The sequence below is a fragment of the Hetaerina americana genome, unplaced genomic scaffold, assembly GCF_022747635.1.
Source record: "Hetaerina americana unplaced genomic scaffold, ioHetAmer1.1.p SCAF_82, whole genome shotgun sequence".
NCBI classification, from domain to species: domain Eukaryota; kingdom Metazoa; phylum Arthropoda; class Insecta; order Odonata; family Calopterygidae; genus Hetaerina; species Hetaerina americana.
In genome coordinates, this window is record NW_027287450.1 from 362,519 (window position 1) to 375,000 (window position 12,482).

Genomic DNA, 12,482 nt, shown 5'->3' on the forward strand with positions numbered 1-12,482 from the left:
TTCATGTGGCATAGGTAGTCATGAGGTGGGCAGAGGGTGGGGCCAAGTCGAAAGTGAAGTGAGATGGGGTGCGTATAGAGTGGGGCGCAGATCCGGCCATGGATATCCTAACCTCTCCCCTCTCTCTCACTGACTGAGATCGAGTAGCCTGGAAATCCTGCCGCTATCAATCGAAACTCAAGTTTCACGAGTAACTTTCACTTTTGAAATACAAGGATAAAAAACCAATCTAAATTTCAAACCATGAATCATAACACTTCTAAATGCTGCTTAATTTGAACCATGACATTTGTTAAGTCATCCGTTTATATACAGGTTGTACATCACAGTGCAATACCTGTAATGCCTGTATCTGTAATAAATGATTTGCAGACAGGGGTTAAAATGTCACGTATGGCTTCAAGCTCAAACAATCAAGTTCTTTTTGTTAAACATAGATTGAAAAGATGATTATTTATTTATTTCGCATTAGTCCGAAGACAGCACTTCGACCTGTACATCGGACTTTGAAAATTGATATAAAAATTTGACAATTACATACAGGTGGAGTGACAAATACATACAGGGAGTTTTTTCATTAATTTAATTACGTACACGCAATGATGAATGACAGACAGCAACAAAAAGCGCATAAATTACACATGTGACATAGTTATGTCCCATCCAGTGTTATTAGGCATGCAATAGTTTTTCCTAGTGCGAAAGGAAAGATTTTTACTTGAATATATGATTTTGTAATAATATATTGAATAGCATAAACTATAACCTTCTAACGATAATCATTAAGAAGAAAGACATTCAATATTTTGAAATGGGATAAAACTTCCCGTTCGTGGTCCTAATATACATGAATTAATTATAAAGAACGGGTGATTCAAAACCTGGATGGAATATTAAATTTAGTATTTAATATACCGAGTTCCAAGCGAATACTAATTTAATTTTTAGTTGAGAGAGGCAAAAAACTACCATCGATAAAGTAATTTTACACAAGCATTGCACTTTTTCCGTTTCTCAAATACTCTAAGGAATTCTAAAACTAGCGACGTTGCTAAGAGAAACGCGGAAAGTGGATTAGCCAGGAGGCGAAGATGGGAGCCAAGAGCGTGGGGGAGACTCCGGATTGGGAGGATGGGGAGAATGGGAGTGCACGGGGAGGGTGCGCCGAAAGGAGGAGTGGCGAGCGCACTCGTCGGGCGCGCAGGCGGACTGTGGTAGGCCTCCCCTCAGTCGCAGTCCAAGGCAGCCGCTGTGCGCTTGGATTCCAACCCTGGGCGCTCACAGACGAGCCCCCCGCCTCCGAGAAGCGCCCGAGTGGAGTTCTCGCTGTCAGCTAGTTCTCGAAGGGACCCGAGGAAAAGTGCCCGTCCGTCGGAGATCGCTCGTGGCGAGGGTTCGGCCTTTCTGCCCCCACCACAAGGCCGGGGACGTCAGCGAGGCACGCGTTGATCAATTGTGTCGTGTGCTTCTTGAGTGAGAGAGAAAGAGAGGAAAAAGCCCTGCCTCTCCCCACATGGTGCTGTGAAGGGGAATCGGAAGGCCTCTCTCGGCCTACCTGGAAAATGTGTGTATCCCCATCGCTCGCTTTCGCCCCATTCCGCCCCATCACTTGCCTCCAGCCATTCGTGCGAGTGATCCTCCGGAGGGTTATCGATTGTCGTGGCGTTACGTCTCGCGAGGCGCCCACCTTGGATATGCCGGCAGCCATCTTGCACCATTGCCCCCTCACCCCACACCTCCACTCCCGTGCATGCTTCCTCCGGGGAAGAGACTGTGCCTTTGTGGTGATTTTGATTTTTTTTGTTCGTATCTGTATTAAATTCGCGTGTTTAACCCAGGAAGTGTGTGGTATTCTGCGTATTTTTCCAAACATTGCTCCTATGGTTGCCGGCGAAGATAGACGAAGGCACTTGATATTGATTTTTCATGCGGCCATTTTGGTTTCTCGAGTATCGTTTGCAGATACTAATAAAAAGCGTAATTTTTTGTATCGAAGTGTGCTCTAGAGGTGGGCCTTTAAAATAAACCATTAAATTTTTCGTCGAATGAACGAGGCCACTTTTTCAGCGCGGGGGCGTCATTTTTAAGGTGTTGCCGACAATGCTCATTTATCGACGGATTTTACTCTAACCATCCAGTTTAATAAACCAATCCACTGGCTCACTAGTTATACCCTTCCCAATTTACCCTCGGTCTTTTCTGCATCATTACGAAATCAACATGGCATATTTCAGTACATAAATAGTAATCGTAATACTTCCACATCAATTTTGCATTACCTGTACCTATGCTGAAGCAAAAGGCAGCTTAAACATTGCCTCACAATGGATTTAAATTCTAAATAAAACCACGTTGACGGTCCAAGTGTTTGCACACGGACGTGAATTTATTTTTCCGGTTCATCTCTAAACCTACCGTCAAAGACACCAAAGTATTGCCGAAACGTTCTGGCACCAAAAGAAATGAGCACCAGAACCACAATCACGCACGCACTAACGTCTCCCCTTCTCACTCAGGTCCAAATAGAAGGCGACTAAGAAGGCAGAGATGGGGACGGGAATGAGCTTGGGTGAGAGGCGGCCCCCGGCGTGCAGCGGCGGAGGCGGAGGCGGCAACGGGGGCGCCGGCGGCAGCCTCATCGGCACCAACTTCACGCTCAGCATCTTCAGCAACGAACTGAACAACGCGCGGAACCGAGTGGACCAAGTGAAAGGTGCTGGGGGTCATGTTGGGGGGGCAGGGGGCATGGCGGGGGGCGGAGGAGTGGGGAGTGGAAGCGGCGGGGGCAGCGGAAGCAACCACGGATACAACAACCAGCAGGTGAGCGCGAGCAGCCAGGGGCTGTTCACCAACGGCAACACAGCCTCGCCGCGCACCTCTCCGCCCAGCCAGGGCCACCAGCAGAGCCAGTCCGGCCAGCAGACATCCGCTCCGCCCTCGACCGGAGGCGGGGGCGTGCCCCTCACGGGCCAGGTGACTACCGCCGCCCCCCTCGTCGTCCTCAACCACCACAACAACAACAACATCAACAACAACAACAACAACAATAACAACAACAACCAGAACAACAACAAAAACCAGCACCACATAGCGAACGGCCAACAGATGCTGGAGAACTCCAAGATAATCTCGGAGAAGAACGCGCTGGAGAGCAAGGGCGGCGGCAACTTCAAGAAGCACTCGCTCTTCATCAACGCCCTCAGCTGGAAGCGGTTCTCGACGGTGAACAACAACAAGAAGAAGCTCGACAACAACAAGAACCGCGGGGGCGTGGGGGGCGGCGTGGGGGGCGGCGGCGGTGGCGGCGTCGGGGGCGGCGTGGGCAGCGGGGGCCTCGTGCCGCTGCGGCCGCCCCTCGACTCCATCCACCCACTCCTCGTGGACAAGAACAAGAACATCCAGAAGGCCATCTCCTGCTACTACCCGGCGGCGGCGGGCAAGGTGACGCCGTCGTCGGGGGCCGCGCCCCCACCCGGCGTCCTCGCGCCCCTCGACCTCGTGCGCGCCAACAACCACGCCAACAGCGCCCACAACCTCCACCACCACCACGCCCACCACCACCACGCGCACCACCACCACCACGCGCACCACCTCAACAACAACCCGGGGGCCATCCTCAACAGCAGCAACAACAACAGCGGAAGCAGCAAGAACAACAACAACAGCAACGTCCTCCTCGTCCAAGGCTCCGTCAAGGCCCTGCTCGCCTCGCCCCGGCTCGCCCCCGCCCTCTCCAATTACCTGCACGCCTCCGTGGCGGCCACCACCACCCCGCCCCCGCCGCCCCCGCCCCCGCCGCCCCCTCCCCCGAAGAAGACTGTCATCCAGGCTTCCACGTCCGAGCTGCTCAAGTGCCTGGGGATGTACCTGCACCGACGCTGCCCCGGCTTGCGCGAATTCCAGGCCGGCGACGCCATCATGTGGCTGCGGACCGTGGACCGAAGTCTCCTCCTGCAGGGCTGGCAGGTGGGCTCTCCTTCCCCCACCTCTTCCCCTACCCCCCGGCGACCATTTACCTTCCCCAATCACCGTGGGGAGATCTGTTTTCGAGTCGTCTCTCGCCGGGACCACGCGGCCGTATCTCAAAGGAAATGATATCTAGATATACATTAGACCTAAGGAATGTTAAATAACTGTGGTTTCTCTCCTCTCCTCACGGTGGAAAAAATCCACCTCGCATGGAATCGTTTGTCAAAATCAATATTACTTCAAAAGAATGTAAATTTTGTGAGTCTGACTTTTAACGTGCGCAGCTAAAATGTTTATATTGAAAATTAGCACGCATGGTTGTACGCTGCAAGTTTGAAGATTTAAAAAAAAATTGTCAATCAAAATAAAATAACCGGGCCTGCCACGTGAAGGTTCTTGCATATACTGCAAGCCTTGTATGCTACTGGAAAAAATTGTTTGTAGAGGGCAAAACATTGGTCCAATTGCTTAGTCCAATTTTTAGGCATAGTCAAACATTCCTCATTGAATGCTATTTGAGCCAATAAACTGTACTAAATGTTTGGAACAGTTTAGGGGTTAAATACCTTCTATTTCTCCCAATAAACTGTTTGTTTATGCCTTATATGTTCATATTGGTCCATAAATATATTGCATTATTTTATGAGCCGGTGCAAAGATATCTTCCAACGCTCAATTCTCTTTGGATGCATGCTCGAAAAAACTATTTAAAATATTCGGTTGGTTTGTAAAACTTATCTATATAGCCATTGGCGGAACTAACTTCCACAACGGTGCCTACATCACAGATAAATGAGGTACCATTATCGACAAATTATTGTGAAACAAAATCAAAAATTGGCACTTGAGAAATATCTTTTAATATTGCTAACAAGAAACACCAAGAGCTTATTATTTTAGCTCCTTAATAGTTTATTGGTCTTTCTTTAGTCATTTTGATTTTTTATCCTGAAATCTTATGTTTTAACTGGCACTAATTTTGTGAGCAGATGTTGAAGTTCATAACATAGGAGATATATGCTAACTGTACAGTTCCGGCGCTAAAAGCACATTTGTTGAAGCGCCAAAATATGATAAACAACCTTACTGTGCAGTGAATAGATTTAGGCACGAAACGGCATGGATACATCGTGTCTATAATATCTTTATTTTGTCTAATGAGACCATCGGCGTCGGGCATGAAACCTAACTTTTGAGCAAATCTGGCAACGTGAATGCATGATAACAAATTGTGTCCCTATCACGTTACATGTAGACCTCCACCAAGCTCATCAGTGGGGAGATGTATGTTTCGATTCCTTATAGTATGAGTAAGATAAAGATTATACGCTACACGTGCACTAGAGGAGTTGAAAATGCATTAAAGAGAATACAGCATGCAAGGAAATCAGCTGATGGAGTGCGTTTAAAAACAAGTTATATTTTATTCCGTAAATATTGGAATTTGTATAACTTTTTCTTATGAAATTGAAAGCTTGGGCCTGAAAAATGTAATTTATAGTCATAGACAATTTCAAAAGCAGTAGGACGCCTCAAAAAAAATCTAAAGCGAAAAAATTGCAGCTGCGCTGCAAAACGCTACGCCATGTTGGATTGAATCGTGACGTCACAAGGCTGCAAATAGAAGTGGTGGGATCGAGATGGAGGTTCCTTCTTGACGCAGCCTCGCTGGCCGAATGGAGGGCGAGGGCTTCAATTACTATTGATTTTGGTGTATAGATGCCATTCGTAAGTTAAAGAGATTTTCTTTGCCCGCTGGCATGCATTTTGTTGCTGCAGTTTATGCCTGCTGCAAAATGTCATGCAGTTTATGCATAACATTTTGGTGCTGTTAACATCAATGAACGAACATTTTTCAAATAAATGTGCATGTGTGAGGTGAAACATATTTTATATAGTTAGACGGTATTAAAAACCTTACCTTTCATCGGAAAAAATAGTGCAAACGATGCTCATTGCATGCATATGATAAGTGAAATTTTTCGTACAATACAACTTTACTGCCAGCACTCTCTCGATTGTCCGTTTAAATTATTATTCAAAACCGTAAGACTTCATGTGTGCATGTATATATATATATATATATATATATACATATGTATACATATATATATTACATATATATATGTATATTATATATATGTACATTATATATATATATATATATATATATATATATATATATAACACTTTTTGAAAGTCTCACGGACGTGAATAATAATGTATAACACTTAGCACTAGTGGACACAGACAAAAACACAGAAACACACAAAAAAGAGACTCACTATTTTTCGAATTTTCGGTGGGACAGAACTGAAGGGAATACGAGGGCTGGAGCGATGGATGGAAGGGGAAGGTGGGGAGAGAATTCCGAAAGGACGGGTTTGGAGGGGCAGCGTTAGAAGGGTGGGGAAAATGTAGAAGGTGATGGGGGTGGAAGGGGGATGAAAATATAATTAGAGCAGGGTAATTAGTGCCTAATATTGATTCCTGGCCAGTTCCAGGACTCCAAGAGCCAGATGTAGGATTGCTCTAATGTTTTCAGTTTCAGAGGAGGATCAGAGGGTGGGAGGGATGCTATGATGGATACACTATAGCATTTATCAAAGGGAGTGTTGTGTTCGGAGGCGTTTGGGGATAGGGAGCATATCAATTAAGGAAGAGTTTTTGCATGAGGCTCGGTGGTTGTTGATTCTGATATTGAGGGGTGTGGTGGTCTGCCCAATATAATAGGCAGGGCACAGTTGGCACTTCAGAAGGTACACTACATTGCTAGATGTGCAAGTAGAGGAGGAAATTGGTGGGAGAGAGTTAAAAAGCGGGTGGGAGAGGGATGGGATTTTGGTTTTGAAAATAGGGCATGTTTTGCATCTGGGTTTATTGCATGGCGTTGGAGTGGTTTTAGGACGGGTTGGGGATTTAAGGAGTGGATTTGTTGATTTGAGGAGATCGGATAGGTTGGCGGGGCGTTTGAAAGTAACTGAGGGGCATTTGGGAAAAAGGTTGGCGGTGGCATTATGATTTTTTAGGATAGGGTAGCGGTCTTTTAGGATTGATCGTATAGATTCTAAGCCCGGGAAGTATGTTGTGCAAATTGAGAGAGGGTGGGGTTCCGCGGTGGTGGAAGGTTTGGGAGTGTACGCATGTTTTCGGATTCTTTTGTTCAGGAGGGATTCGGGATAACCTCTTTTGAGGAGGGAACAGCGTAGACTTGAAAGGAAATAATCAAGGGAATCAGGGTCACTGCAAATTCTGTGTCCTCTTATGGATAGGGAGTAAGGAATGGAGCGTTTTGTGTGATATGGGTGGCAACTATTGTAGTGTAAGTATTGCTGTTTGTTTGTGGGTTTAATATGTACAGAGGTGTGAAATGTTTGGTTTCTTAATGTTACATTTACATCGAGGAAGGTGATTTGGGAGGAGGAAACTGTAGAACTGAAGGAGACAGAGGACGAAGCATTGAGGTCGGAAATGAAAGCTTTCAGGGAATCGGTACCATGTGGCCAGAGGAGGAAGAAATCATCGATGTATCTGAGCCACAATAGAGGGTTCAGTGGTTGTTTTGACAGGAATTTCTTCTCTGCAAGACCAAGAAAGAGGTTTGCATAGGAAGGGCTGAACCTGCTACCCATGGCACAGCCCTTGATTTGTAAGAAGAATTTGTCGTTAAAGGAAAAGGAGTTGCGGGTGAGGATGAACTCGGAAAGACTAAGGAGAAAATCTGTGCTGGGTATGTGTGGCTCAGGGCGTTGGGAGAGGTAATGTTTGAGGGCGGAGAGACCTTCTGAGTGGGGAATCGATGTGTATAGAGATGTTGCATCTATGGTGGCCATAATAATCACAGTATCTGGAGGGAGGGAGGTTGATTTTAGCCTTTCCGGGAAATGGTAAGAATCTTTGGTGTGTGACGGTAGGGAATGGACTATCGGTTGGAGATAGTGGTCTACAAATGCAGAGATTCTTTCAGTTGGGGAGTGACGGGAGGATAAAATCGGACGACCGGAATTCCCAGGCTTGTGAATCTTTGGAAGGATATAGAAATGAGGGGTGCGTGGGTGGGGAGGGGAGAGGAGGTCCAGGTCTGAAGGAGATAGACCCTCATTTGGCCCGTTGGACACGAGAAATTCTGGAGATCTGATTATTTCCCGGGCGATAAAAGTAACGGGAGACATTTTGGAAATGGTTGGTGGTGAAGCTGTGGTTCTTGAGGATAGGGTATGGGTTTTTCAGGATGGATCTCAGAAACTCTAGGCTTTGGAAGTGTGAAGTACAAATTGAAAGAGGGTGGGTTTCTGCGGTGGAGGAAGGTTTGAGAGTGTAAGCATGTCTTTGGATTCTTTAATTTAAGAGGGATTCAGGATAGCCTCGTTGGAGGAGGGAATATTGTAGGCTTGGGGAGGCATTTATCTAGGGAGTCGGGATGATTGCTGATTTTGTGTTCCCTAATAGAAAGGGAAAAGGGAATGGAGCGTTTGGTGTGATATGGTGGGCAACTAGTTTAGTGTAGTATTGTTGTTTATTGGTCGGTTTTATGTGTAGACAAGTGTGGAATGTTTTGTGTATTGATAATACGTTTAAATTAAGGAAGGTGATTTGGGAGGAGGAAACAGTAGAAGTGAAAAAGGCAAATGAAGCGTTGAAGTTGGAAATGAAGGTTTTTAGGGAAACAGTACCGTGTAGCCTGACAGGGAAAATATCGGGAATCGGAATGTTGCGGTGGTTAACGTTCTGGGTCCCCATCCAGAGGATCCAGGTTTAAATCCAAGTGGCAGAATATATTTTTAGTGGTATCCCGAACCCTACTGGAGGTCCTTTGTGGAGGGCACTTTGAGTGAGTGTGCCTTTCTGTCAAATGAAACGTCCGCAGCTCAACGTCCAGTTAAGCTGCGGACTCCTTGGCGTATTTCGTTAAGATCAGGCTAATGCCAACGCCAGTTTCTTTCTGCCTTCATCCTTTCCTGCCCAACCCTAATGGTAAAAATGACCTCAGCTCTCGGTCACCTCCTCTCAAAATACTACTAGGAAATTTGCATCTATATATCTGAGCCACAATAGAGGATTATGGGGTTGTTTCATCAAGATTTTTTTTCTCTGCGAGACCAAGAAAAATATTTTCATTGAAAAAGCTGAACTTGCCATCCATGACAAAACCCCTGATCTACAAGTAGAATTACTTGTTATATGAGAAGAAATTACGGGTGGGGATGAAATTTGAGAGGCCGAGAAGAAATTTAATGCTAGGTATGTGCGGCTCAGGGCGTTGCGAGAGGTAGTTTTGGATAGCGGAGAGAACTCCTGAGTGGGGAATGGATGTATTAAGGGATGAGGCATCAATAGTGGCCATGGTAATATCGGGATCAGGAGAGAGAGAAATTTATTTTATCCTTTCCAGAAAAAAGTATGAATCACTAATGAATGATAGTGGGGAGTAGACTATTGGCTTCAGGTAGTGGTCTAAAATACAGAGAGATTCTTTCCGTTGTGGAGTGATGGGAGTATGACATAGTACGAACCAAATTGCCAGGTTTATTGATATTCAAAGAAATATATAGAGAAGTGAGGTGCGTGGGTGTGGAGAGTAGAAGAAGACCATATCTGAAGGAGCAGGAGCAACATTCGGCCCGTTGGAAGAGAGAAATTGAATGAGTTCCTCCTGTAGTGCGGAATTTGGGTCTTTGGGTATTCTCCAATAGGAATATTTGTCAGGGAGGTGTGTGTCAACCTCCCTTGAATAATCTGTTTTATTTAAAACAACAACTGTCGAGCCTTTTTCATTGGAAGTAATCATAATATTTAAATAATTAATTTTCTTAATATCTGATAATTTGGCGGGAGACAGGTTGGGTTGAGGATTCTGGAACTTGAGGAAAGACGGGTTGGAAATTATAGGCTGGAGAAGGTTAATAAACTTCCTCTGGATGATATGAGGGGAGGGGATTGGGTTATTGGGCAGGTACAGGCATGAATCTACGCAGGGCGTTGGGAATACGTCTAGATATTTGCTGGGGTAAAGGTTGGGAATTCCAAAATACCTTCCACTGGAGATTTCGGGAAAAATGCAATGCGTCTGCGATGATGGTCACGAGGTTGAATGTATGGGTGTGAGAGAAAGAGAGGCCTTTGTTCAAAAGAGTTGCTTGTTTTGGGCGAAGGGGCGGGAATAAAAGATTTACGACGTGGTCTGAGTAGGGAGGAGAAGGTGGGAGAAGGGTAGCCAGGCGGAACGTTAAACGGAGATCTTATTGGAAGTGAGACATCCACAGGGATAGCAACTCTGTAAGTGATTTTTGACGCCGGTGTTGTAGGAAGCACAGGACGCCCTAAGAGTCTCTTCTACTTTGTACAGGGGATATAGGGCGGCATTTGAAACGTTTTAAATCAGGGAATTTATTGAGTTTCGACAGTCACAACGAGATGATTGCATTTATTTCGTATAAAGTGACAAGAAAAAGATAGTGCTGGAATGTTAGCATGCTCAAGGAAGGATGAAGTTGGGGAGGTCAGCCTAAAAGTGGGAAGTTGGTGCGTAGACCATACGGAGTTATGCCTTATGTGAGGTGCGCCGAAAGGAACTCGGAGTGAGCGGTATATTGAGCGAGTTTGAGGGAACATTTTCTGATACGGAGTAGTCCTGAGGGGATGGGGTCAATGTTATTCTTGTTGATGTCGAGAAGGAGGATCCGAGTAGAGTAATTGTGATGAAAGCGGTAAGTAAGATAAAGAGGAAATGAAGAGAATTCTATGGTGAAAGACGACATGGAGCACAGGAAAAAGATTGTTGCGACTTAGAGCACACCAGTCGAAGACGCAGGTCGTTGACACAGGACGGCGAAAAACGATTGCGGTTCGCAACAATATATTAAATTTATGTAAAAGTCTCACGGATGAGAATAATAATGCACAAAATTTCCTTAAATGCTAAAATCAAACTCCTTTCCTCCAGATTCCCATATAACCTTGGCCACTATTGATGCCACATCAATTTAAACGTACATTCCTCAATCAGAACGTCCCTCAGCTCTCCACTACTACCACTCCGGTCACTCATACGGAAGGCACAGCTAATTGTCTCCTTTGCCGTTCCGATTACATCTTCAACCTCAATTCCTTCTCCTTTAAAATCAATTCTACTTTCAGATCAAGGGTTGTGCTATAGGTAACAGGAGAAACCAATATTGTGGCTCAGATATATAGATGATATTTTCTTTCTCTGGCTACATGGTACTGATTCCCTAAAAATGTTCGTTTCAGACCTCATTACTTCATCATCTGTCTTTTTCACTTTTCCGTTCCCTGCTCCCAAATCACCTTTCTTAATTTAAACGTATTATTAATACACAAATCATTCTACACTTGTCTACACATAAAACCGACCAACAAACAACAATACTACACTATACTAGTTGCCCACCATATCACACCAAACGCTCCATTCCCTTTTCCCTTTCTATAAGGGAACACAAAATCAGCAATCATCCCGACTCCCTAGATAAATACCTCCCCAAGCCTATAATATTCCCTCCTCCAACGAGGCTATCCTGAATCCCTTTTAAAACAAAGAATCCAAAGACATGCTGACACTCTCAAACTTTCCTCCACCGCGGAAACCCACCCCCATTCAATTTGTACTTCACACTTCCAAAGCCTAGAGTTTCTGAGATCCATCCTGAAAAACCCATACCCTATCCTCAAGAACCACAGCTTCACCACCAACCATTTCCAAAATGTCTCCCGTTACTTTTATCGCCCGGAAAATAATCAGATATCCTCAAATCCACCAGACCTCAATTTCAATCTCCACCCCGACCAAAAGCTACCCCCATACCTTGCAACATGGCTAGATTCAAAACGTGGTACGTATCTCACACGCTTTTTAACTCTCTCCAATCATTTCCATACTCCTCATGCATATCCAGCTATTTATTTAACCTCTTAAGTGCCAACTATTCCCTGCCTATATTGGACAGTGTACCACGGCCCTAAATATTAGAATCAATAGCCACCGTGCCTTATGCAAGAATTCATACTTGGCTGGAATGCTTCCAATCCCAAAACACGCCTTCGAACATAACACTCCCTTTGATAAATGTTATAGTGACTCCATTCTGAAATCTCTCTAACACTGCGACCCTCCACTCACTCTCAAAACTATAGAATACGCGTGTATCTGGCTCCTGGATTCATGGACTGAAGCAGATATTAATATCACATACTAATTACCCCAATCTCTAGATATTTTCATCCCCCCTCCACTCCGAAAACCTTACTTAGCAATCCCACCTTCCCCTCCCAAACCTTTCCCCGCCTTCCCATTCCATCCAGCGCCCTCGTCCTCTACTATTGAAACCTTCTCCTTAGTTCCTTCCCTCCCTTGTGAAAGGTCGTTTGATCAACGAAAATAAGGAGTACGTGTGAGTTATTTTTGTTGTGTTTCTGTGATATGATTTACGTTCGTTAGCGATTTCTTGGTGTATATTTATTTTTGATGACGGTCGTGCCGTCGAAACGTCAAA

General features: G+C 45.1%; 1 protein-coding gene across 2 annotated transcripts in view; it reads left to right on the plus strand.

Annotated features, from left to right (window-relative positions):
- Positions 1 to 1,207: 1,207 nt before the first annotated feature.
- LOC139698337 (rho GTPase-activating protein gacZ-like) overlaps positions 1,208 to 12,482 on the plus strand; it is a 50,558-nt gene continuing 39,283 nt past the window's right edge. Inside the window, exons 1-2 of one of the 2 annotated variants that reach the window (XM_071597241.1) lie at positions 1,208 to 1,564; positions 2,517 to 3,966. In XM_071597241.1, the coding sequence (XP_071453342.1) occupies positions 2,548 to 3,966 (1,419 nt within the window). In that variant the 5' untranslated portion in view covers positions 1,208 to 1,564; positions 2,517 to 2,547. Of the gene's footprint in view, positions 1,565 to 1,756; positions 1,785 to 2,516; positions 3,967 to 12,482 lie in introns of those variants that run through there. The other variant, XM_071597242.1, reaches the window with a different exon arrangement.